The following is a 25074-nucleotide window of genomic DNA, read 5'->3' on the forward strand; positions in this document are numbered from 1 at the left end:
TGACCAGGCTAGGCTTAGCAAGCTAGCAGAGATTTATTCACAAGAAAAAAACGAGTCCTTAGTCCTCAAACTCTGCAGCTTCATAAACATAAAATAAATCGCCTACCTTAGAAAAAACGTATAATTTCTAGGCCCAAAAAGCTGCACACACAGCTACCACAGCATCCACAAGCTGATGAAGAGGAACATCAATGTTTTATTTCCTCTTGCCTAAACTGACCAATGAGAGTGAAGCTGGAAGAAACCAACAGTCTGGAATATTCCACGCCTTGGGGTTTGTTTACGTCCCTCTCCTCTTCTTGTTTTGGATTAAATGACCTACGTACTGCTTGTGGTAATAATAAATCTATGATTTATACACTGATACGATTATAAGTACAGCCTTAATTCAATCATGTTTTTTATTTGTCCGGACGACTAATAATGTAGTCAACATATGTCACCACTAGGTGGCAGCAATTACTTGCATGTCCAAGACGTTTGAATTAGCCGAAATGGTTAATGAGTCTTTGTTTTCAATATTTAATAAGGAAGTTGAACCACTAAATATTTTTTGCGCAGCGGAATAATAACGGATCGATTTCAAACAAATAAGCTAAACTATAATCTAAGGGAAAGTGAAGTTTAAAACTTAACAGCATTGGTGTTAAAGTTGGTCGGTGGATGATATGATTGTACTAGGTTAGCAGGTTTTTATTTTTTAAGACTGAGAACCCGTCCTCTAATGTATTTTCTTTTATTAGTGGCATTTTCTTCTTCTTCTTCTTTCCGTTTGTGGTGCAGTTCATATGCCTTTTATTACAGTGAACTGGGTGAAACCACTGGAGTCCTGCATATGCCCCTGAAGTACAGTACACAGCGGAGGGCCAGGCCAAAAAGAAGCTCCTCAGCTCAGCTGGCCTGTCTCATGGTCTCATGGTCTAAATTTAAAGCTGCCCCAGCCTTAAAAGGTCCTGACGGTGTCTTGTGCATTCTGCCGAGTGGCAGCATTATTTTTGTTCTGTGGACTGCCGTCCTGTCCACTGCCCCTCACCCTGCTGCTTTGCCTGGATCTCAACTTGCTTTAGCTACTTCTGGATTAACACACCTTTTCTCTTATTTTCAGCGATTGTGGATTTTTAATTTGTGGTGAGTGAGTGTGCATATTTTCTTAAATAAGCTGAAGTACTTATGTGCTCTGGTTATCATTTAAAACCAGGCCCTAGGCCGGCTTCCACTGTATGATTATGTATTTATTTTTTACTTAGTTTGTTTATAAATGTGTTTTAATTAATCAGTTTTATTATATAGCCTACTAACAGGGTTTTGTTCATTTTGAGAACTAGTGCTCTGGTATATTAGCCTGCATGTGTCATTGTAGTGAAGTGTCATCCTAATCTTCCAATTAACACCAGCCTTACCTTACAAAACTTTACGTTTTTATGACCTGGACTTGTTAAAATGTTTTTAATGCATTCTGTGCCTTCATGGCTTACAGTCCAGTTCAGTGTGTAACTCTTGATGGCTTAATCTGCTTGTAGTAGATGTTGCTCAAGCACATAAAAAGGAGAAAATAGTTTTGTGTAATTTGGGAGAAACTGCAGATCATATAGTTACTGTTGCTTGCCTCCCAGCTGGAGCTGCACTTCTTTTTAACCTGAGCCATATCTAAAATAACTTAAGTGGCTTCACATGGGGAAAGGTCAGCTGGATGATATTATTATTATTATTATTATTATTATTATTATTAGACAAAATATCAATATTTCATTCATTCCAATCTGCTTTATGTTGTCTTACAATAAACATAAAACCTTTGAAGTTGGTCTTTTATTTTGAAGAAACAAACATCTAGGCTTTAGGAATTTGCCATTGTCACAATATTCTGACATTTTATAACTCGGATATATGAATAACTAAATAACCCTCAATTAAGCCAGTACTGAACATAGATATTTGGTAGCTTAATTACACAAAACCTGCAAAATCAGTAAGTATATTTTAACTTGTTCTTGCCATCTGTCCACGCTTGGTGTCCAGTTCATCACAAAACATTTAAAAAGCCCACTGCAGGAAATGATCTGACTGTAAATTTACATATTATTGTTCAAGACTTTCTTCCGTCTTCTTCCTCCCTCCACCCTAAGCGGTCATGACAGATGGCTTTTAACAGGTTTCTTCCTGTTAAAAGGGAGTTTTTCTTTCCCACTGTCGCCAAAGCACTTGGTCAAAGGGGTAATATGATTGTTGGGGTTTTCTCTGTTGTAGGGTCTTCACTTTGCCTTGAGGCAACTGTTGCTGTGATTTCACAGTACGTGAATAAAGTTGAATTAAATTGAATTGAAAAATCATCAAAACCACCAGTTTATCACCTGCTGCTTCATTTAACACAAAAGTAGATCTTAACCAGAGCTAACACATAAGCTGCTTGCCCAAAACAAACAAACAAAAAATCACAATAACAAGTTTAAAAACATATTTTTAACAAGCAACCAATTCTCTTATCCCTTAATCCCTGCTCCTACTACCTTATTACCAGCCTCTGCACTAGACTAACCTCCAGTAGAGAAACCAGTCTTTAATAATAACAGTCAGATTGATTCACAGAGCGGGTAAAGTAAAGGACAGTCATTATAAGTTGGCGGAGTGGCCGTCAGGATGTCAGCATCATTACAAGTGACGCAGAAGCTGCAGCATCAGCATCAACATCGACATGAGGAGAAGCAGCAGCAGCATCTCTATGAGAGCAGCTATTACCTGAGCAGCAAGTCGTCTGTTAGCAAGCAGTCATTCTCGACTTTCAAGACCACCAGCCATCGGTAAGAGGATTAGAGGGAAGGGGTTGCAGGGTCCAAGGTTGTAACCTGCCACTTCTAGTACTTCAGAAATGATGAATGTTCCCCTTCAAATATTCAGCATTGTGCTTGTGGTCTGAAGTGGGTTTAGCAGCCGGAAGGAGAGTGCGTGCATACCAAAAAGGGTTTTCATCGAGAGCAGGTGCTTTTTTATGCTATAATTTATTAATTGATTTTCTTTTTTACAGTAATAGATTTTTAAAAAAGAAAATATAGCACTTTTTACTGTTAACATACTGTTGTAGCATGGCCTTTAAAGTTTTAAAGTGTGTTAAATGGTAAATCATGAGGGTGACAACGTATTTTCCTTCCAGCTCTTTCTCTACATACGGTAGGTTTAATCAGGAATTAGACATTTAATCAACTCTGAAGGAAAAAATGTTTTGTAATAGTTGTTCAAATAGGCAAAAGCTGGAGAAGTGTGTAAGTACAAGTACAATAAAGCAATAGGGTTCAAGGCCTGGAGTCTTGGCGTAATAGCATGGGGACCATTACACGTGACTGCCAGGTAAACAGAAGGATAGATGTATAACAACAGCCACTCTTCCTTGTTTTTTTATAGCTCAGATTTGTGAACTGACTTTTATTTGAAATCTCATCTCTAAGTGTCAAAGCAGACATATCAACATCGAACCTCCTAAATTGTCCAGTTATATGAGAATAATCCACTTTTAAAGTCTATATCTTAAAGTAATGTTTCTAAGTTCGTATCCAAAGGCTTTTTCTCATGTGTTTGTGTTTATACATGAGTTTTGTTGCTATAAGAACATCTATTTAAGGAGGCAGGTGCATAGGAGAGGGACAAACTGATCCAATGTTTGACACAGACTCCCACACGCTATCTAACTTGGACAAACTCTATTTATTTGTGATGCTTTGGCGCTAGACTTTCGTGAGGCATTTTGCCAGCAAATAAATGTACTTTTGCAAGTTAAACATTGTGGGAGAATGTTTGCAATGTTGGATCAGACTGTAATGTTTAAACAAAATAATTTCCACTGTGTTAGAGCTGATATATTGACGTACTTTTATCTATTAACCCACTGAAGTAATACAGAAAAACAGTGAATGCAACAATACAACAACAGCATTACAATACAACAACATTGCTAAGACATTTATTTCTTCAATGAAATAATTTCTTTTGTTCTTTTCATTTGTTTTCTGATTTATTAAATTGCATGTTATTGTTATTAGGCCACAAGCTGAATAAAATATGCAATTTAAGGATTTCAATTTGATCAAAAAGGTTAATAATGGCAAAAGGTTTACAGCCTTACCTTGACATCTTTAAAACTACACATTAGTGAATATTGTAAGGACTTTAAATAGAGCCTGACTGATTTATTGACAGGTCGATACTATTGGACAATGTTAGCTGTCTGCTGCTCTATCAGCATCACCATTTATAATGACTGATAAATAAACATTTAAAAAAGGGAAAGAAGATAGGAGAAACACCCTTCAGCCATATTTGAGTGTTGATGTTGCACAGTTTCTCCACCAGAGGGCACTCTGTAACTTCTGTTAAGGCAAGTCTTTCAAATCCCTTAAACGCAACCAGCGTATGTAAATAACTACACGTAACAAATACTGGAAAATCTGCATATGTTTCATGTGTCTGAAAAAAAAAAGAATTAGCCAATGTATTGGAATATCAGATTTTTAAACCACCAAATATCGGTATTCCTCCTAATTAGAAATATATCAGTCAGGTTCTATTTTTAAGCCAGTGATTTTTCTTGGGCTTGTTTTTGTTTATCTTTTGTCTCTGAAATTTACGAACATGCACCTTCCCGTACCAACATGCAGTATGGTTAGCATTTCTTTGTCATTTAAGCTGTGGTGCTCAGTGTACATGCTGGAGCTGGGATAACTTTCTAAATGAGGTCAAGGAAAGAATTTCAGCTGTAGTGAAAGGCTGCCAGTTATATTCCTGGACAGCCAAGCTATTTTTGAAGATGCTACACGAGCTGTTGCCTATAAGCCAACTGTAAAGACATTGTAAAGAAGTGATGATATTGTAGCTGGTTGCAGGCTGACTTTCACAGTAGTCTGATACGTATTAACTTGTGGGCCAGTAGTACAGCATAGCTGTTGTTGATTTTAAGCATCTGTGTTTTGTGTCTTGTTTATTTACTAAAAAAATAAATCAATTTGTACTTTAGTGATTCTGATTTTCAGACTGACATTCTGTAGCTTGTCAGTCGGAAAAGAAGTGCTCTTTTTCAGCCATCAAACTTTATTACCTTTGACTTTGTTTCACACTGAAGCAGGCGTCCTCTCAGCTCACCTGGTGAGTCAGCAATAGAAATAACTTCCTGACATTACAGCATCTTTTGTGAGACTCCCTCCATCTGTCTGTCTCTGCTGTGCATTGAGCACCTTCCACAGATTGTATCCTGCTTCACCAGTACATAACAGACTTCATCAAAGCCACGCGTTCCTGCTTCCTTTTCATGCCAAATGGATAGACTAGCGCTGACTTGGCAGAGATCATGAGTGAAAGTGAGGCTTTAAAACGAGTCTTATGTACAGCAGTCCCAGTTCCATTTAAAAAAAAAAAAAGCCTTCTGACAATAGTGAGGACTAAGAGGCTAATGAAACAGACTGTAAATGGGTCAGGATCTTAGGGAGTGGACCGGAATACATCTTCCTCTCTGAGTAACTGGACTATAGCACCAGCTGAATATGTCTTTATGTAACCACCATATTTATTTAAATGTTTAGTCGTCCAGTGAGCAAAATGCTTCATGCTCTTCATGGTATTCTTAGATTTCTCTGCAGCTCTCAGAAGTCTTTCCTCCCCTTTTGTTTATACATGCAAAGTGTGGTGCATATATTTAGTCATCAGTTTATAAAGAAATTCTTCCTTCACAGCAAATAATCTACACCAAATGACAAATGACTAGGAAGGTTAATTAATACCAGTAGGGGTACTTATTGCAAGAGGTACTAGAAGGGATTTTTTTCATGTCTATCAGCCACACATAATTCTTAAAGAATAAAAAACTGTAATTAGTCTACGGATGTTAAACTAAACCATGTTTTATATTCAATAGTCCCATTTTAAACACTGTGGTTACCTGTCATAACCTATCGCTGACATTAAACTTTACAGACGGCGATCAAACACAAACCAATGTTCCACAGCTGGCTGTGAAACCACTTTCAAAAATTTACTGACAGACAAAAATTAAGGAAATGGATTTGTGTAGCAGCAATGCAGCCAAAAAACAAGTAAAAAGAGCTGGGCCACATATTTGTGGTAGACCTCTCTTTCTGTATTGAGTGATCAAAACAATGAAAAAGTCTGCCTGGACTGGTCTGAGTTTGAGTTTTGAGTGAAACATCAGAAACATCAAAAACAAGCACAATATCGCCCTTCTGTCTTTGTCAAAATCCTGGTGTGTTTCTATTGTAATATGATTCTTAATATTTTCCACCAAGAATATTTTTGCATTGGTTGTAACTGGGTAAAGAAAACTTTATAAAAGGTTTTGTGATTGGAAAAAAAGACTGAGAACCACATTTACTATTATTGTTTGTTCCAAGAAAACAAGCGGATGAGGAAGTCTGATTCTGGCTCAGGTTGTTTCTCTGGCACTCAGCTAACTGGCATTTTATTTCTTCTGAAGATGAAAATCAAATTTTTTTTCTTTAAAAAAAGCCAAGGAATCTTCCACAATCACTCAGCACATCATTATTTAATAAAATAATAATAAAAAAATAATAATAATCATGCAATTTATTTGGAGCTACTCAGTTGTTGCTTCAGTAAGATCAATTATGCCTTTTACGTCTTAGCAAGAAGATCTCTGTGAAGACAGAGAAGGGGCAGGAGGTGGTTAAACTGAGCCCACTACCCAAGAGAGCCAAACGCACCTACCTGGCAATGGACAAGGACAAAGAAGTTATCGGCTATGTTATTCCGGTGTTTAGAGCCAAGTGAGTATGCAATCTGAGTTTGTGGATATTTATTAGCAAGTAATCAGTATAATGTCTGAGATTCATAGTGTCCTCTCTGTTCTCACATCTTGGTTGGTTTGTATTGTTCTAGTCATGATGTAGTTCGGGGCTTAATGGAGGCCCAGGAGGAGGAGGTCACAGAGGAGGGCATCAACTATGTGGCCATGAGGAACCTGTTTGTCAGGGAGGCCAGGGAGGCCGTGGAGGTGAAAGTGGAGAAGAAAACCAGGTCAAAGCATGTCAGGGAATCTGCTGAACGCCTGGAAATGAGCAGGACGGTAAATCCTTTCCATAGTTTTGTGAATGCAAAGGTTTAACCATTTTCACATGACCCATACAGGCGTTGATGGGCTTCATATCACACACTCACGCTACAGATGGAGGAATGGTCGGAGTTCCGTAAGAAAATGAACCCAGACAGCCTGACACACCGCCCAGAGTTCATTGTCAAGCCCCGTGGACAGACTGTTTGGGAGGGCAAGGATGTCAAGTTGCACTGCACCGTGGCTGGATGGCCCAAACCCAGGATTGCCTGGTACGTTCCAGGTTTATAAGTTCCCTTCTTCTCTGAGTCACAAAAAAAGAGGCTGATGAAAACAGTCAGTCATGCGTGTTTCATAGAGAAGTTTCCATCCAACACGTCAGTCGAGTTTATTTTCCACAGTTGCCACATAAACACCTACATGCACCATGGCAATTAAAAACTCTGAAGACAAGAGTAAAAATAAACGTTGGCTTTCTGCTGCTTTTAAGGTATAAAAACAACGTCCTCATCGATGCCAAAGCCCACTCCGAGAAGTACACAGCTGAGAGCAATTACAACATGCACTCTCTGGAGATCAAGAAGTAGGTAATCATTCAGCTGGCCTCTGAAATAACAGCACACACCCAAGATAAACGGTATTAGTGTTTTATTTTTTTTGCAGCGCTGAATCTGTTCGTGGCGTTAATAGCTAATCGTGCACCAACATTTTGTTTCCAGCTGTGATTTCGTCGACACTGCTAAGTATCATGTCTCTGCCCTCAATGTGAAAGGGGAAGCTTCTGCTGTGGCCTCTGTGGTTGTGAAAAGTAGGTAACTCGTTTAATGTTCTTTTCCACATGTCCCTCTCTGCAGCAGCTCTAGTCGATTTCAGTTAGCGGTCAAAGTTCAAAGTAGAGGTTTAAAACTCAGCAGTGTCCTACAGTTGTGCCCTGAGTATGTTTCAGGAGACAAATCCCGCCAACTTGCAGAAGGTCTTAAAGCTCATTCACGAGCGTCAAAGGGGCATTTCACCCCTCTGGCCTGCAGATCTATTTTTTCATCTATACTCTTGTGTTGAGTTGCCAGTTTTGGAGCTTTCCGTAAAAAAGATGTCTGCCTTCTCCTGAGTGTAAAGATAGTAGCCAACACTTTTGGAAGAGCCAAAAATTACATTTGAATTCAGCAGCAGTTTTGTTTCCCAGTAGTCTGCTGCTCAAAATCTACAAACCTCGTTAGGGGAAGTTTTAAACGGCTGCTATTTTCTTTTTACCAAACTACACATGCCAACTGTATCACTGAAAAATGAAGTGCACATTTACCCATGAGAGGAAACATAAATATTGTCCCTCTTCATCTGAGCTGTAATGTTAATTAGCTGCACACCTCTTTTGTTGAGCAGGTATTGACAAGATGATGGCTCTCGCTGTGGTTCACTAGAGACCCAAAGCTTAAGAAATGGCTCTGTAAACCTTTCCAGAGAGACAGATGTCAGAGAGACAGATGTTTTAAAAAGAGCATGTTTATTTTCTTTATACACATATATATATATATATATATATATATATATATATATATATATATATATATATATATATATATATATATATATATATTTAGTCAGGTTATCTCTGTCTAATATTAAAATGTATTTGATGATCTGAAACAAATACTTTTCACATATAATATAAATGATATCTATCTGATTCTATAGTTCCAGAGGTCAGAGGTCAACATCCCTTTTATAGGTTTTAATAGCTTTGTTGTATAATATTTCCCCATAGGGTTCCAAGAGGGTGTTGAACCAGGCCCACTCGATCCTAAACCACGTGAGATCACTTTATATATTATAAACAAACATTCTTTTTTAAATTGTATAAAGTAAAGTAGCTCTAATCACACATTTCTGTTCACTATCAGTTGTATTTTAGCTTTTTTAAGAATTGTTTTTATTAGAGATGGTAAATTTAGCTATTTTTGATTAAAGTCAACATCAGTTAAAGCGCCACATATTTTCAAATAAGCGTTAGTGGAGCTCAAAAAGAAAACTGCGAGGAGGTTGAATATTGGACTATTGAATAAAAATGTCTGCTGGGTGTGACCCTTTTATGCTGAGATCCTTTTCTGTGTCTGTAGATGGTTTTAGCCCTGAGCATGGTGTTACCTTTGAAACCACCATTATTGACAAATTTGAAGTGGCTTTTGGCTCTGAAGGGGAGACGTTGAGCCTCGGCTGCACTGTCATCATTTATCCCACTGTGAAAAAATACCAGCCTGAAGTCGTGTGGTACAGAAACTGTAAGTGAAAGAATAAAATGGAAATTGTGTGTTATTGTCTTTCTGAGTATTAAGGTATCAAACCCCACTTCTTTTGGTAATCTCCTGTCTCATCAGCTGTCCCATTAAAGCCCTCTAAGTGGGTGCACACTCACTGGTCTGGGGAACGTGCCGTACTCACTCTTGTCCACCTTAACAAAGAAGATGAGGGCATGTACACCCTGCGCGTCAACACCAAATCTGGCTATGATACCTATGCTGCCTACGTGTTTGTCAGAGGTAAAGGGCCTAAAATCAGCATAAAGATTAAAAATATAGTGATTTAGTGATAGAAATGTATCTTAGTTGCAGTCCTGCCACTCATACTGTAAACAAGTAGGTCAGAAAATGGAAACTGGATATGTAATAGAGATCAGCTTGTTTTAAAAGCAGCACCACTCACAAGTAACTCTGTGTGTGTGTGTGTGTGTGTGTGTGTGTGTGTGTGTGTGTGTGTGTGTGTGTGTCTCACTATGCCAGATGCCGATGTAGAGGTTGAGGGGGTTCCCGTAGCCCCCCTGGATGTGCGCTGTCATGATGCCAACAAGGACTATGTTGTGGTAACCTGGAAGCAGCCAGCGGTGGAAGGCAGCAGCTCCATCCTGGGGTACTACATCGACAGGTGAGTCAGCCTCCTCTCTTATGGTTTACATCATTTTGCTACCATTTTATACAAAATTGTAAAAAACAAGAATAGTCCGCTTTGATGGGGGGCATATGATACTGTGTACAGCATATGCAGTGAAACTGGTTTAATTTCAGATGTTTCTGTGTTGGAAATCCACATTAACACCTGGTTTACAGCATTCACTAATCTAAATGTTTCCAGGTGTGAGGTGGGCACCCATCACTGGGCTCGGTGTAATGAAGTCCCAGTCAAGTACGCTCGCTTCCCTGTCACAGGACTGGTGGAGGGGCGGTCTTACGTGTTTAGGGTGCGTGCCGTAAACAAGGCCGGAGTCAGCCATCCATCCCGCGTCTCTGAGGCCGTGGTAGCCATGGATCCCTCTGACAGAGCACGCCTCAGAGGTGAGACACAGACACATCACCTGCTGACACACTTCAGCCATGTAAACGAATTAACCTTCTTTTTTTTAATTTAAATCTATTTAATTCATTTTTCCAAACAGCTGGACCCTCAGCTCCTTGGACTGGAATGATCAAGTTCACAGAGGAGGATCCGACAGGTACGGCACCTTTTTGCTGTCTAGTTTCAGAGAATTTTAATTTTAGTTGTCTTTACAAAAAGGTTTTAAAAAGCTATTGAACCTCAATATCTTTCTCATTTTGGCCAAACAGGTCTAATATATGGACTTGACCATCCCACTCAGCTGCTTGCACATCTCTTAGGTTTATAGTACAGTAACAGTCAAGCAACTCTCCTACTCTGATTTTAGACATTTTCTCATATGGCTCAAACACGTATGAGATGTGGGCTCCATTTCTTTGATTTTAACTGCTATAGCCATCACACGGCTTCCTGATTGATGCCTGTCTCATTAATCAAGGGGAACTGTAAGCTATTTTTCATTAACGTTTAAGGGGGTTGAATGTGCTATTTTTAATCAGAAATTCAAACTTCACAAAAAATTCAGAGTTGTCAAAATCAGGAATTTGCATGTGTCTGATTTTGAAAACTACCACCCCAGTCTTTGTAATAGGTTAGGTTAGGATATGGTATTTGTGGTATTGGTTTATTATTGTCTCAGTTCTTTTCCCCAGTTTTTTAAACAGTTGCTTCATTCCTGTAAATTTCAGACTCATTACTGTAGGAATAAACAACCTCATACATCCAATCAGTCAAACATCAGCATCAGATACCTGGTCAGTCTTATAACTTTAGACTATGTTTAATTCATGAAAAGCTTATATAGTAAAATACTGTTTGTACTGAGAGAACAGTCTGCACAGATCATGTGGTTTTGCTATTAGCGTTTTGGTGTCAGTACAGTCACTTCAACACTTACCTAGTTGCAGTTGTCGTGTCTAAATGATGAGTATCTTCTTGCCTCTTCAGTCGGTGTAGTCCCAGGAGAACCAACTGATGTTGTGGTTACTGAGGCAACTAAAAGTTATGTGGTACTTGCCTGGAAGCCTCCAGCCCAGAGGGGTCATGAAGGAGTCATGTATTACATTGAGAAGGTGAGAAAAACATTGAAAACTGTCCCATAGAAATATATGTGTGTATATCTATCTATATATATATAGCCATATGAGTCAAACTACTGGACTGATGAGAAGAATCAGTTATATCGTTTGTTATATTTAAAATGATTATGGCAAATAAAACAAAGTTTCTAATCACTTAACTAAGTCTTAACTCTTCTCCTTTGACGCTCTTAAACTATTTACTGCTGATAGCTACAACAATTTAACTTGTAAATGTGAGGGGTCAACATATTTTGCAGAGACAATGTAAAATGAAAGCTCCACAGTAAATACACCAGTGTAAAAATGATTTCCTTTGGTCATACAGTGCATTAAGCAAAACAAACGCTAATGCAAAAGAAAACCGAAAACAAAATGATGTTTATATTTTACCTGAATTCCCCATAATTTGTCTCTAAACAAATACAATGACAAAGACCTACAGACTTATTATTAGAATAGTGATATGTGAAAGCAAGCATATGGGGACATTATATAAATAATCATACCTCACCTGTTTCATATAGTCAAATTTCATATCTGTTTCAGTCTCTAACATTTCTCTGGTTCTTTGTCAACTGCAGCGTATTTCTGGCACTGACACCTGGCAGAGGGTGAACACTGGTATGCCAGTCAAATCTCCTCGCTTTGCCCTGTTTGACCTGGCGGAGGGTAAATCTTACAGCTTCCGTGTACGCTGCTGCAACTCTGCCGGCGTGGGTGAAGGCTCTGAATCCACAGGAGAAGTCATAGTTGGAGATAAACTGGGTGAGCTGGCAAACCAAGTGTGTCAAAACTAATGCTGCATATAAAAAGACCTGCTCAGGACTGAATAATAGTAGCTCTAAAATCACAATGTCACTGGTTTATTTTACAGTTTGCTGCAGCGCCTTTCTGCATTGTAGGATGTTCTGTGTTTTCCTTTTCCTCTAACAGACCTGCCATCAGCTCCAGGCAACCCGGTTGCCACCAGGAACACTGACACGTCTGTGGTGGTTTCCTGGGGGGCCTCCAAGGATGTGCAACACTTGGTGGGCTACTATATTGAATGCAGTGTGGTGGGCACAGATGTCTGGATGCCTTGCAACAATAAGCCTGTTAGGCAGACCAGGTGGGCAGGTTTAAAGGTGCAATTAATGCATGCTCTAAGACATGGAGGATACTGATTTTGCCATGTAAATATGTCATCTTTTTATGTCTTGTTTATAATACTTCCACAGGAATTAAGAGGATAAGTAGCAGTCAAGTGCTGCTAATAAAATGCACTTGATTAACTGAACATGAGAAAGTGTAACCACCTCTATAAAAGCAGATGTTTTGCCAATTTACTGATCTGAAGCATTCAGGTGTGTGTTAAGACAACGCTACAATCTTTCCAGGAGTGGATATCCAGCACAATCACTCCAGAGCTACATCTCAAACCCTACATGTCTAAGTTTCCATATTAAACGTTAAAGTTTATGACAGTATCACTAGAAAAAGGATGAGCAAGTATGGCTTGTTTGAAAGGATTGCAAGCCTCTTCTCTCCAAAAAGAACATGGCAGCATGGCTTAGATGTGTTGCATCTGAACAAACCACAAGACTCCTTTGGAAAAAAACAATCTCCTTTGGACTGATGAACCTAAGTGGAGATGTTTGACCATAAATGCAGAGCTCCACATCTCTAGAAAACCAAGCACATGGTGCCAGAATAAACTAATTATCCCAACTCTTAATATGTTGGAGGTTTAATGATTTAGGTTGGATTTGTACCCACAGACCTGAGCACCTTGCAGTCACTGAGTTAAAGCTTGGCTGAAATTGAGTCATGCAACAGGATGATCCCAGTGGTAAACAAAGAATCAAGGTGTTGCAATGGCCCAGTTAAAGTCCAGACCTCAACCTGAGTGAAGTGATGTGGCAGGACCTTCAGAGAGCTGTTTATCATCATCATCGTCATCATAGTAGTAATAACAATAAAATATAAATTTAAAAAATAGTTAAAAAAAGGTCAGTTACCAACTGAGGTCAAAGGCCAGCAAAAAAAAATAGGTTTTTAATCTGGATTTAGCAAGAAGGTCCTGACTTCGAGTTTTGTTTTTGTTTTTTGTTTTTAAAAAGCAATTTAACTTGAATGGCTTGAAGTATTTTGTATCAAGATTAACCTTTTGTGATATTACAAAAGATCCCACCTATTGATTAATACTAATGCTGTCATAGATTGTTCATAGAAATGAGTGAAATGCAGAGAATCTCTTTTTTCTGTTTAGGTTTGTGTGTCATGGCCTGATTACTGGTGCAAACTACGTGTTTAAAGTGAAGGCAGTAAATGCTGCTGGATACAGCCAGAGCTCCCCCAATTCTGACGCTGTAGTTGTACAGGCTGCCATCTGTAAGTGTCATAATTCTTTCTCATTGTTCACTTTGCCCGCAGTATTCAGTTCATTTCCCCCTTTGTCCCCCCTTATCCACGTGTAGTCTTTCACCACTCCTAACTCAAAATCCTCTTTATGTTTTTTTATTTACTTGCTGAGATTTTATTCTCATACAGTTAATCTACCAGATATTTGCCTGTAAATCTCATGTGTTAATGAGTTATGTCTTGATGCCTGTTTAATAAGAAAATCCCAGAAAGTTGATTCTGTCCATCGGAACACAATATTTTCAGTGGGAAAAACATTTCATCACTTATCCAAATGACTCAGCTGACTGCAGGTTTCCCCTACATTATAAGCAGTACATTTGCAATATGACCAAAACTAGCACTGTTACCTGAAAACAAGGCATAAGCTCAGTTTCATGATCTGCTATGACCATTACTCAGTGGCCATGAGTACTATACAAAGAGACTCTTGTACTCTTGGGGAAAACCTGCAGTCAGCTGAGACTGAAGAAGTCCCTTGGATGAGTTATTAAAGGTTATGAAATATATGTTTATAAAAGTGCAGTTGATAACTTGCATGTGCCTACATGACAGTCTCATTGCTACCACTATATTTGGTAACTTTCCCATCCTTTAACTTTTGTATTTACATATTTTTTTGTGGCTTGGTTAAACCAGTCAGGTCATGTTTTACAATGTTTCTAATTCGTGTGAAGGGTTTGAGGGTTTAAGCATATAAGTTTAATTTTGCTTGAGTTCTGCTGTTTGATAACTCTTTAGGGGTGCCTGTTAGTGCCTGGCCAAGATGAAGACTAAACTATTGTGTTCTTAAAGAGCATGATTTTAATGAGTCCTGGCTTTGAAGAATTTCTTAGTGTGAAAGTTTCACAGCTGCTTGCGTTTAGTGTAAGTATTTCTTTTTCCATTATTGTGATACTAAATAACAAATGTGTGTTTCTTGTGTGTGTAATGCAGCTGCATGTATGATGTTCATCTGTACCGTCGCAGCTAACATGATATTTTAACACTGATTACCACTAACACTTGTATGATACTTGGCTAATGCTAGTCTGTATGAAATTGTGTGCAATTATTAATTTTCCATGTAATAATTTGGGTTTTAATTTTTCAGTGTTAACTGTTTTGACTCGCTTACTCACATTTTTTGTCACAATTAAAACTGACCGGCCTGTTTACTCTCATCACAGCCGTACCTGGTAAGCCCATCGGTGTGACCCTGCAGGAGGCCTTCAAGGACTACATGGTCCTGGGCTGGAACGCGCCTGCTAACAACGGAGGAGCTGACATCAGGGGCTATTTTGTGGACTACAGAACCGTAAAGGGAGGCGTTGCTGGAAAATGGCATGAAATGAACCACCAGGCACTGACTACAACTTCCTATAAAGTAAGTTTCAAGTTCCTTCAGGCTCACATTCATAAAACACAAAATGTTATCACTGCATGTAATGAAGCTGGCAGGCACTTTTTAGTCTCTAACTATTTGCATTTGTTTCTTTTAGGCAGAGAACCTGAAGGAGAGGCTCTTTTATCAGTTTCAAGTCCGAGCAGTGAACATGGCTGGTGTGAGTACACCCTCTCTGCCCAGTGCACCTCTGGAGTGCAAAGAGTGGACCATTACTGTCCCAGGTATCACTGACCACATGTTCACCGAAACACAGAAAATTGAGCTGGTAGATATTAGTAACAAAGGGGTTAAACCAATAACTGACTATCCACTGAAAGGAAAAACTTATGTAAGGGGGTTACTAAAAGTTAAAGCATTTTTAATCAGTGCCCTGACCAAGAATACTATGGAAATGATAACTAATAATCACACACTGTCACACACTTCAATTAAGTGAAAAAACATCCATATCATATGCTACCAGATATCTAGGACAAAATATTTATATTTTCTGGGTAACTTCAGCGTACTTTTAAGAGCAGCCACACTGATTAAAAGTACTATTCTCTTTATCTAGCAGAAATGCTTATCTGGTATGATCTTTTTTTTTTTTAGTTGTGCTATGTCCAATGTTTTACAAGACAGAGACTGATGCAAAATTGCTTAGACAACAGTCAGTTAAATCACTTTATATTGCTTTCAGTTCTCAGCATTATCATTTGGTGCTAAGCCAGGTTTTTGTCTATATAATTAGACCTTAGAAAAGAAAAAGCAATCTAAAATTAGCCCCTGATATTAATTATTTAAACACTTTTATCTTTAAGGTGTTCCTGTTGGTCTTCATGTACTGGAGGTCCGTGACACCTCTGTGGTGGTCCTGTGGGAGCCACCGGTGTTTGATGGTCGCTCGCCTGTCAATGGCTACTACTTGGACATCAAGGAGGCCTCTGCTGGTGAGGAATGCTGGAAAGGTGTTCATGAAAAGGTCAACAAGATGAAATACATGAAGGTGAGGAAGATGCATATAATTCAGTTTGAACAAAATTGGTTCATTAATATCTAAATGTCAAATACGACGTGTGAAATACTAGTTTTAATAGTTGGTGGTTGGACTCTTTCTTACCCCTGCCTGTTATGTGCTAAATCAGGTGACTGGACTGAAGGGTGGCGCATCCTATGTGTTCCACGTGCGTGCTCAAAATCTTGCTGGAGTTGGAAAGCCCTCTGCAGTCTTAGGTCCAATCCTGGCCCAGACTCGCCCTGGTGAGTGAGACTGTTATGTAACTGATGCAGTCAGTCACAGAGTGTTCCTATCCAGTCTTAAAAAAATGTGGAAAATTTGTCCTCACACATGACTTGACATTCTTTTGCAGCTCTACACTGATGGCCAGGCTTTTTATTTTGAAGATTTACTCTTTTAATGACTAAAAGTCTGAGTTTGAGGACTGAAAATACTAATATCGGGGATCCTCTCACCATTTAATATCTCTCTCTTAGGCACCAAAGAGATTTATGTGGATGTTGATGATGACGGTGTGATTTCCATGGTCTTTGAGTGCTCTGAGATGATGGAGGGCTCTGAGTTTGTTTGGTCCAAGAACTACAAAGAGATCACAGACACCTCTCGTCTGACTATTATCAGTGAACGGGGAAAGTAAGTACACATTATGTACCACTAATGAATAGAAAAGAATAGAATAGAATAGAATAATCCTTTAATTGTCCCACAAGGGGAAATGTTCACTACCAACATTTTCCCCCAGCATTAGAATCCATGTCACCAGATGATATCAGCTAAAAAGAGAAAAAATGTCCCCACTCTCCTCCCTTGCTGTGTCATCATCTGCAGATCCAGAGCTATCTTCAACAGTCCCTCTCTGGAGGATCTGGGTACCTTCTCCTGTGTAGTCACCAACACTGACGGCATTTCCTCCAGCTACACGCTCACTGAGGAGGGTGAGACACCCTTTGAAGGCTGTCTCAGATTACATGGTGCAGTACTTCTGTCGGTTTACAGAGGTCATGACATTCATCCATTTTGTTGTTCTTTTCTTAATTGACAGGTCTCAAGCGTCTTCTGGACATCAGCCATGATCACAAGTTCCCTGGTGAATATTGGCACAAAGCACAGATGTTACCAAGACCAGAATTTCAGTTTTATTTAGTAATAAATGTAGATGTTGGTTTAAACATGGTTTGAAAATGACTTCTTTTCTCAAACAAATGCAGCCTACAAGCCTGTTTTTAACTCTGATATTGCTGATACCCACTGTGACTTTATGCCCTATATCTATACCTACATGCAATCCTAAAAAAAAACTAGAAGTTGTTCTGCAAGAGCTTTAATAAATCTGGTGCTCTCTAGTTATTCCCTTTAAGAACGAAATGGCTATGGAGCTGCTCGAGAAGGGTCGCGTGCGATTCTGGACTCAGGTGGAGAAATGCACTTCTGACTGCCAAGTGGAGTATGTCTTCAACGATGTTATCATTTCTCAGGGAAAGGTAGGAATAATGCTGCAATAATAATACCGACACCTCCCCCCCAGTTTTAAATTGAACGTAACCTTACTGCTGATGGATCAGAGGTTTTCTGTTTGCCTCACTGTTTTCAGAAATACACAATGAACTTCGACAAGTCCACCGGTATTATTGAAATGTTCATGGACTCTTTGGAAGTCACAGATGAGGGGACATTCACCTTTAACCTGGTGGATGGCAAAGCTAAGGGTACAACCAGTCTGGTGCTAATTGGAGATGGTAAGTAGCTTTAATGGCTAATACAGTTTTGACTTCCATTTTGATATAATAATAACTTGGATTAGCCTAACTTATAACTTTAAGGACTGACAAAATGGCATAAAAGTACTGAGCAGTTAAGACGAAGTCAAGAGAACAGCATGAAAATGAAGGCTGTAAAAATACACAATGCAAATGTCAGTGTAAATATAGACTTCTCCCAGTCTGCTAGGTGTATCGCCAGTGCTGCAGTTTAATTATGTATCCATTGAGGGGCAGCAAAAGGCAACGTTTACTTACAGTTGTCCCTTTTCATTTTGTTATGGCATGCATTTTCTAATACACTTGTGAGTGAATGAGGGCAAAAATAAGGGTTTAATCTGTTTTTTTAGCATTTATGTTTCTCTTTGTCCAGAATTCAGGGAGCTTCAAAAGAAGTCAGAATTTGCAAGGGCAGAATGGGTCAGGAAACAAGGTAAGAAATCTCACGCCTCTTTCACGTAAGCCTAATGATAATTAAACAAATAATTTTTTTGTGTAATCATTCCATTTATTTTCAGGTCCTCACTTTGTCGAGTACCTTGACTTCAGTGTTACCCCTGAATGTGATGTACTGCTGAAATGCAAGGTAATAGAAACGAATGTGAATAATTACAGCGCTGTTGATATTTCTTCAGAGATGGAGCACATAGGTAAAGCGACTCCTTCCTGTCTCTCTCTTTGTTTCATAGATTGGAAATGTCAGACCAGAGACTGAGATCACTTGGTCTAAGGACTGCATTGAGATTGCAGAGGATGATGAGGATGCTAAGAAAATCGAGAGGCAGGACGGCGAGCTGACTTTTAATATCGGAAAGGTCAGCCATTAGATGGAGGCCGTATGTTGCGAGGAGTTGTGAGCTTATGAGTAAAGAGCTATCAGGAGTGCTGATGCAGCTCTGCTTCCATTGTACAGCCTTACCAGCTGCTGCGCTGTCTACCAGCCCTCTCTGACACATACATTCATAAATGATGAAACACTATGGAGAATATTCACCTTCCCAGGTTGTAGTAGAGTGCTGGAGTCAGCACATTAGCGTGTTCCCTGTGGGGATCTGAATAGATGCAGTGGGTACCGAAACTGCTACAATTAATGCTTTCTCTGAATTTTCATACTTGGAGACTCAGCGATCGTATTTATACCCACGTAATTCCATTGTACATGTCACGCGCTTTTAACTCATTCATTTCATTCTAACAATAATCAATATAACTTCTCTGGCCACCTTACATGCACAAAAAAGAAAAGAAAAAACTCTTTTTGATAGAATTTTGATCTGGTTTGACACTAAGGGCCCAGTGCCAGGGAAGCTACATTGATATTTCATTGAGACTGTGTAAGCATTACTCATTAGAAGAGGGTCGGTGTCATTGCATGAGCTCCTGTCAGCTGCATTTGCAATAACTGGCTTATCTGTCTAATTCACAGTGGGTTATTAAGCAAGAGAAACAGAAAGAAAAAAAGAGAAAACCACCTGCAGAGGACGTTCCCCCGCCACCAAGACCTAAAGTCTGGACATAATCTTTCTGCCATAAGTTGATACCTAATTTCTCCATGTGTCCTCCTTGTCTTCCCATATCCATGTTTTTCTCTGTCCTTTCCATGTTTTCCCTTTAACGCCTGCAGCATCACGGGCGGGAGAAAAGCTTGCCTTTTCGGTTTACTTGGTCCCTGTCTGGCTATTTGATTGTCTTTTATCTGTCCCAAAAATAATATTGCACTCCCCTCACTTTGAGGTTAAGGGGATTTCATTATTGCTTCAAGGATACTTACATGACTTTTAATTTGAATCTTAGATCTCCAAGCATGACGCGGGTGTTTACGAGGTCTTCCTGAGGGATGGGAGAGGCAAAGATAAGAGCACCTTCAGTCTGACAGATGCAGGTAGTCTCCCTCATAAATTTTAGGAGCTGAAAATCAAGTGGAAAAGTGGAAATGAGTGCTGCGGAAAAGCAAAAGTAATATCAGCGAATGTGACATTAATTGCTGTCGTCATGCTTTTCCCCAGGATACCAAGCTGTAATGAATGAGCTGTTCAGGGTTATTGGTGAGTCATTAAAATTCACACTTACCAGGCAGTAATGAAGCACAACACATAGACCACGCACTAAAGAGGCCCACAGAAAGAAGCAGAATGTGCCTATTCAAAGTATTTTTCCTGAGAACGAACAATTAACATCTAAATATTTCATGCTTTACTGCATACCATTATCCGATATTAGCTCCAAGAGATGCAAATAAGTGCCTGTCTTTGCTCTTTTCTCCCTCCAGCTAACTCTTCCAGCGAAATCAAAGTTCTCAGTACCGAGCATGGCATCGTCCTCTACTCCACGGTCACATATTACCATGAGGACCTGCGTGTTGGTTGGCTCCACAAGTATGTGAAATTGTCCTGGTTTGCAATCTTTTATTTTATTTTAAGACTCATTCACTTGTAAAATACACAAAGCAATACTATCATGAAGCTACATTTAAAATCAAATGCAACTGATAACAGTCTTTGACCTTGACTCTCAGAGGTGTCCAATTAGATTGATCTCATACTGTTATCGACACTGTGCAAAATTATCTGACCAGCATTGTAAAATGTTGCTTATAACCATACAGTCTGTACATGAAATTACAGTGCATGATAAATGCATGTGTACATGACTCAAGTTAATTCTAAGGAGCTTGGAAAGAAAAGCGTCTGGACTTCTTTAAGTTGCTTGAAGACGTTTCACCTCTCATCCATCATTCAAGTTAATTCAAAAAACAACATTTTTATCTGCAGAATTTTTGCTGATCACTGTTAAAGTGTAAGGTTAAATGGTTTTGCGTAACCCGCTGGTTACAGAAAGTCCATTATAAAACCTCAAGCTGAATGTTCTCACCATCACCATCTTGGTGTTTTGAATGAGTGTCACAAGTGAGGGGTGAATAACTTATTGTAATTACAGCTTGATACTGAATAATCCTCATGAGTCTTAGAATGACCAAAAATTAAAAATTGAACTATTCAGTTTGAACTATTCAACTCAGGGTCGCAAGGGGGCTGGAGCTTGTCCCAGCTGTTGTTGGGCAAGAGGCAGGGTACCCATGGATGAGTCACCAATCTGTTGCAGAGCTAAAATAGAGACAGTCAACCATTCACACCTATGGGCAATTTTAGAGTCACTCGTGCATGTTTCTGGACTGCGGGAGGAAGGCAGAGTACCTGGAGAAAATAATGAAAGGCACAGACTGGATTCAAACCCAGGACCTTCTTGCTGTGAGGTGCCAATACTAACTACTGTGCTGCCCTTCAGGCTTAAGTGGAACTGTACAGTACAACTGTCCTTTTGTAACCACAAGGGTCGCCCCCTGGTGGCTATTAAAAAGAATAGCCACTTCCACAGTTGGCTTTGCTTTTCAGACCCAGCAGCTACATCTATCTTTTATACTGTCCATAATCCTCACTGGGGGAAGTGATGCGGAAGGAGCTGCAAGACAGCCATAACAAGACCTGGCTGAATTCTCTAAATCCATAGGAAAGGTGCTCTAGTGCTTCCTTCATTAATTCCTTTTGTGTGAGATACTGTGGAGAATCCTGCATGAAAGGAAAGAAGACAAAGCTGTCTCACAGTCAGCTGCATGTTTTTTTCTTTTATTAGAGGCTTAAGGACAGCCAAGCTGCTGATAGTGAGGAGATGTATTTCCACATCTGAAAATTGTTGTAGTAGGGTGTACACGAAACGTTGTGAGATTAGAATTTGAGAATTGGATGACTGCTGTAAAATGGGTTCACCTGTTGTTCTTGATGTTAGTTGATATTAATTGTATGCTTATCTGCAACTCGTGAACTATTATTTCTCCCCCAGAACAAAGTCGAGTTTTTGTAACAAATGTAACCACACTGACCAGTCAAATAAACACTGCAAGTACCACTTTATTGACACCGTGTCACGTTTCAGAAATGTTAATTTTATTTAAATATTGTTTCAATTAAAATCTGTAAAGTTTGGTTAACACAGCCTCCATGCCATAGTTAGCTAAGCCAATTACATTTAGCGCAATATTTATTTATAATTTCAGCTATTTCAACTAATTTCTCTGTATTACCTATTGCTTTTACAATTAACATTAATCTAGCCATCCATATATATATCTTCCAGCATTCATCTACATATTGTAACAGTCAAATTAATTGCTTTCATGAAATTCTTTAACACTTCTCTGCTTTTTTGTACTATAGTTGTCATTACTACTTGTGTAAAATATCACAATAGTAGTCATGGTACTGTTTTTTGTATAAGACCTTCAAAGCTTGGCTGTGCACTATGGCAACACTTTTTGCATATCTGAGACCTGCAGTACACAACATGAGGTAATATTGTGCCATTCGTAAATCAAATTGAAAATGAAACAGTAAAAAAAATGGCTAAAACCATCAGCTCTCTTGTTGATGTACATGATTATATATGTATAAATGGGGATAAAATCTTGCCACATGTGACATTTAAAAAACAAAACAAAACAGGGATTATTATGCAAGATTGAAGTGTCTGCTGCAAGTATTGCTCCGTACTTGAGTCATATTCCTTGGTGTACTGGATTGTATACATTTTCATTTCAATAAATTAGGAGTCAGGCATTATTTGATATCTGTGTTCTTGATTCCTTCACCAGAGACGGCAAAATTGCTGCTTCAGAGAGAGTTAAGTCCGGAGTCACAGGAGACCAGCTTTGGCTTAAGATCAATGAGCCTACTGAGAAGGACAAGGGCAAATACAGCATGGACATCTTTGATGGCAAGGACGGTGTAAAGAGAGCCTTTGATCTGACTGGCCAGGGTGGGTAAAAGTTTTAAAGTCAAAAGGAGCAAGACGCTTCAGGCGCAGAAAGAACCACATCCTGTTAACTTTGTCTATATTTTGTGCTTATGTAACTAAATTATGATTGGTGATTTGTCCTGGTGCAGCATGGGAAGAGGCATTTGAAGAATTCCAAAGGCTCAAGTAAGTAAACAAACTCATCTGACTCCATCCTTCTTTTGTGTAATTCAGCTTTTCTGTCTGAAGAGGATGTTTACAGAAATAAATAGCAGCAACCATCACAAACTCAAAATAGACATGAGGGCTGTTTTGGATGCACTCAAAATACATTTGCCGGTAGTGAACATACTTAGAAATAACTACGATACCATTTTAGAAAGCTTCTGACAATGTCTGTGTCCTTCCTTCCTCCCTTAGAGCTGCAGCAATCGCTGAGAGAAGTAAGTGCCTATTTATTCTCTGGTTTCTCCCAAGGGACACCACTCTATGAAATTATGTAACATCTTTTGGGATATCGCTTAAATTTTAACTTGGATATAGCGTGGTTAAAGGATAGATCTCCTCTGTAGCTGAAATATGAAAGTGAACAAAGGAAATTTCCAGCTAAAACACACTTCACTACACCACTGAAAAATGCAGCATTGGTGAGTATAATGCTCACGAGCTCTCCTTGATGTTTGACACTTGCACCTGTATTTCCTGTTTAGACCGCGCTCGTGTTGTTGGAGGCTTGCCAGATGTGGTTGCAATCCAAGAGGGCAAGGTAAATAAACAATTTTTCACTCTATTCATGAAGAGTGTCACTCTCTTATTCTTTCTGTTCTCTCTTAGTTTGTGTTATTCTATGAGTGTGTCTTACCTCTGAAATCTGATAAGCTCTCTTGTTGCATATGTGTGACACCCATCAATCCCCTGCCAACTTATATTTACTCGTTAGTCCCTGAACCTAACTGGCAACGTTTGGGGCGAGCCTGTACCTGAGGTGTCCTGGACGAAGAACGAAAAGGACCTGGTATCTGACGACCACTACAAACTCAAGTTCGAGCACAACAAGTTCGCCAGTATCACAATCGCCGCCGTCTCCACGGCTGACTCTGGCAAATACGCCCTTGTGGTGAAGAACAAGTATGGCACAGAGGCCGGCGAGTTCACCATCAGCGTGTACAACCCAGAGGAAGAGGAGAGCAAGGAGGAGAAGAAAGACTAAAGGATGACACAGCGTAATGACACAAAGAAGATGAACAACAGGGCAGTCTCCAAAGTATTTTACCCCGGCATGTGCCGGTGCAACACAGCAAATAAATAAATCATGAATTTAAAAAAAACAATCATGGGTTAAAGAGTTTCAGGCATTTCTTATCAAGGATAGGGTTATGAATGTGAAACAGAATAACTGTTTGCTTGCAGTTTGTGCTTGATGTGTCATGTTTGGGGGATAGTTGACTTGACAATTTTATTTTGAAAACAGCTTGAAGACCTCCAAAAGCAAAACACTCTATTCTGATCATTTAAAGTTTTACATTTGAGTAATTTTAGGCAATTCAGACCACATCACTTTGGGTTTTCCCCACTGTAAACAAAAAAAAGGAAAATATTATGTCATTAACTTTATACCAGCTATTGCAATCAACTTATAAAGTGAAATGATGGCTAAAAATGTGTGTGTATGTTATGTCTGTACAGCTTGCGAGCTACAAGTCAGTGATCACATCTGTTTGTAGGAGAAGTGGAGCTGAAAAGCACTGATGCCATGTAAACAAGTACACAGCAATCAGAACAGGTTCATTGGATGTGTCTAACACACTGTACAAACGCAAAGGAGTACAGGCAGAACTGGAAAACTTGGAATCACTTCTAAACACCACACACTATGAAGAAATTCCGTTGATAGTGGGCGGGAATGTTGTTTTTCAGGTACAATATAAAGAAAACCCCATCTGATAAACAGTCATGTACCATGTGGCCCGAGGCTGAATACAGTATCTATGTTTGTGTCTCTTCAAGGCACTCTTGCAATAAAACTGCACTTGCTTGTAGAGAGGGTTGCCTTTGTTCTCCATAATCTCCCGTCTTCAGCTCACTGATTGACAGAAATGCCCTCAGTACAATTAATAATAAATAAAGATAAAAAAGGGTTTGAAAGATTGAGGATGGTCAAATAAAAAGAACCTGTTGTCATTGTGTGTAACCCAGTTCCTAAAAGGTCGTTAGGAGGGAGATAAGTTAAC

The 25074-nt window shown here is 39.2% G+C and overlaps 1 protein-coding gene across 3 annotated transcripts; it reads left to right on the plus strand.

Annotated features, from left to right (window-relative positions):
• Nucleotides 1–459: 459 nt before the first annotated feature.
• On the plus strand, nucleotides 460–25065 carry myom1a (myomesin 1a (skelemin)). 3 transcript variants are annotated; one of them, XM_084913212.1, is made up of 38 exons: nucleotides 1016–1128; nucleotides 2587–2798; nucleotides 6642–6782; nucleotides 6895–7081; nucleotides 7181–7338; nucleotides 7557–7649; nucleotides 7786–7874; nucleotides 8829–8873; nucleotides 9181–9342; nucleotides 9439–9600; nucleotides 9841–9982; nucleotides 10190–10389; nucleotides 10491–10547; nucleotides 11378–11502; nucleotides 12093–12276; nucleotides 12445–12619; nucleotides 13760–13881; nucleotides 15081–15277; nucleotides 15393–15519; nucleotides 16102–16286; nucleotides 16426–16540; nucleotides 16775–16931; nucleotides 17127–17233; nucleotides 17341–17385; nucleotides 17643–17779; nucleotides 17890–18034; nucleotides 18429–18488; nucleotides 18574–18641; nucleotides 18745–18870; nucleotides 19482–19562; nucleotides 19850–19937; nucleotides 20062–20100; nucleotides 20325–20430; nucleotides 22701–22864; nucleotides 22993–23029; nucleotides 23264–23286; nucleotides 23554–23609; nucleotides 23784–25061. In XM_084913212.1, the coding sequence occupies exons 2-38, from the start codon at nucleotides 2638–2640 to the stop codon at nucleotides 24051–24053; spliced, it is 4536 nt and encodes a 1511-aa protein (XP_084769338.1). In that variant the 5' UTR covers nucleotides 1016–1128; nucleotides 2587–2637; the 3' UTR covers nucleotides 24054–25061. The 3 variants fall into 3 exon arrangements, with proteins under 3 accessions (XP_084769336.1, XP_084769337.1, XP_084769338.1); XM_084913210.1 differs by lacking the exon at nucleotides 2587–2798 and having other exon boundaries at nucleotides 460–1128; nucleotides 23784–25065; XM_084913211.1 differs by lacking the exons at nucleotides 2587–2798; nucleotides 19482–19562 and having other exon boundaries at nucleotides 466–1128; nucleotides 23784–25058.
• The last annotated feature ends 9 nt before the right edge of the window (nucleotides 25066–25074 follow it).

Source organism: Perissodus microlepis, chromosome 18 (assembly GCF_051167445.1).
Source record: "Perissodus microlepis isolate ML-2025 ecotype Zambia chromosome 18, ASM5116744v1, whole genome shotgun sequence".
In the NCBI taxonomy this organism is placed as follows: Eukaryota; Metazoa; Chordata; class Actinopteri; order Cichliformes; family Cichlidae; genus Perissodus; species Perissodus microlepis.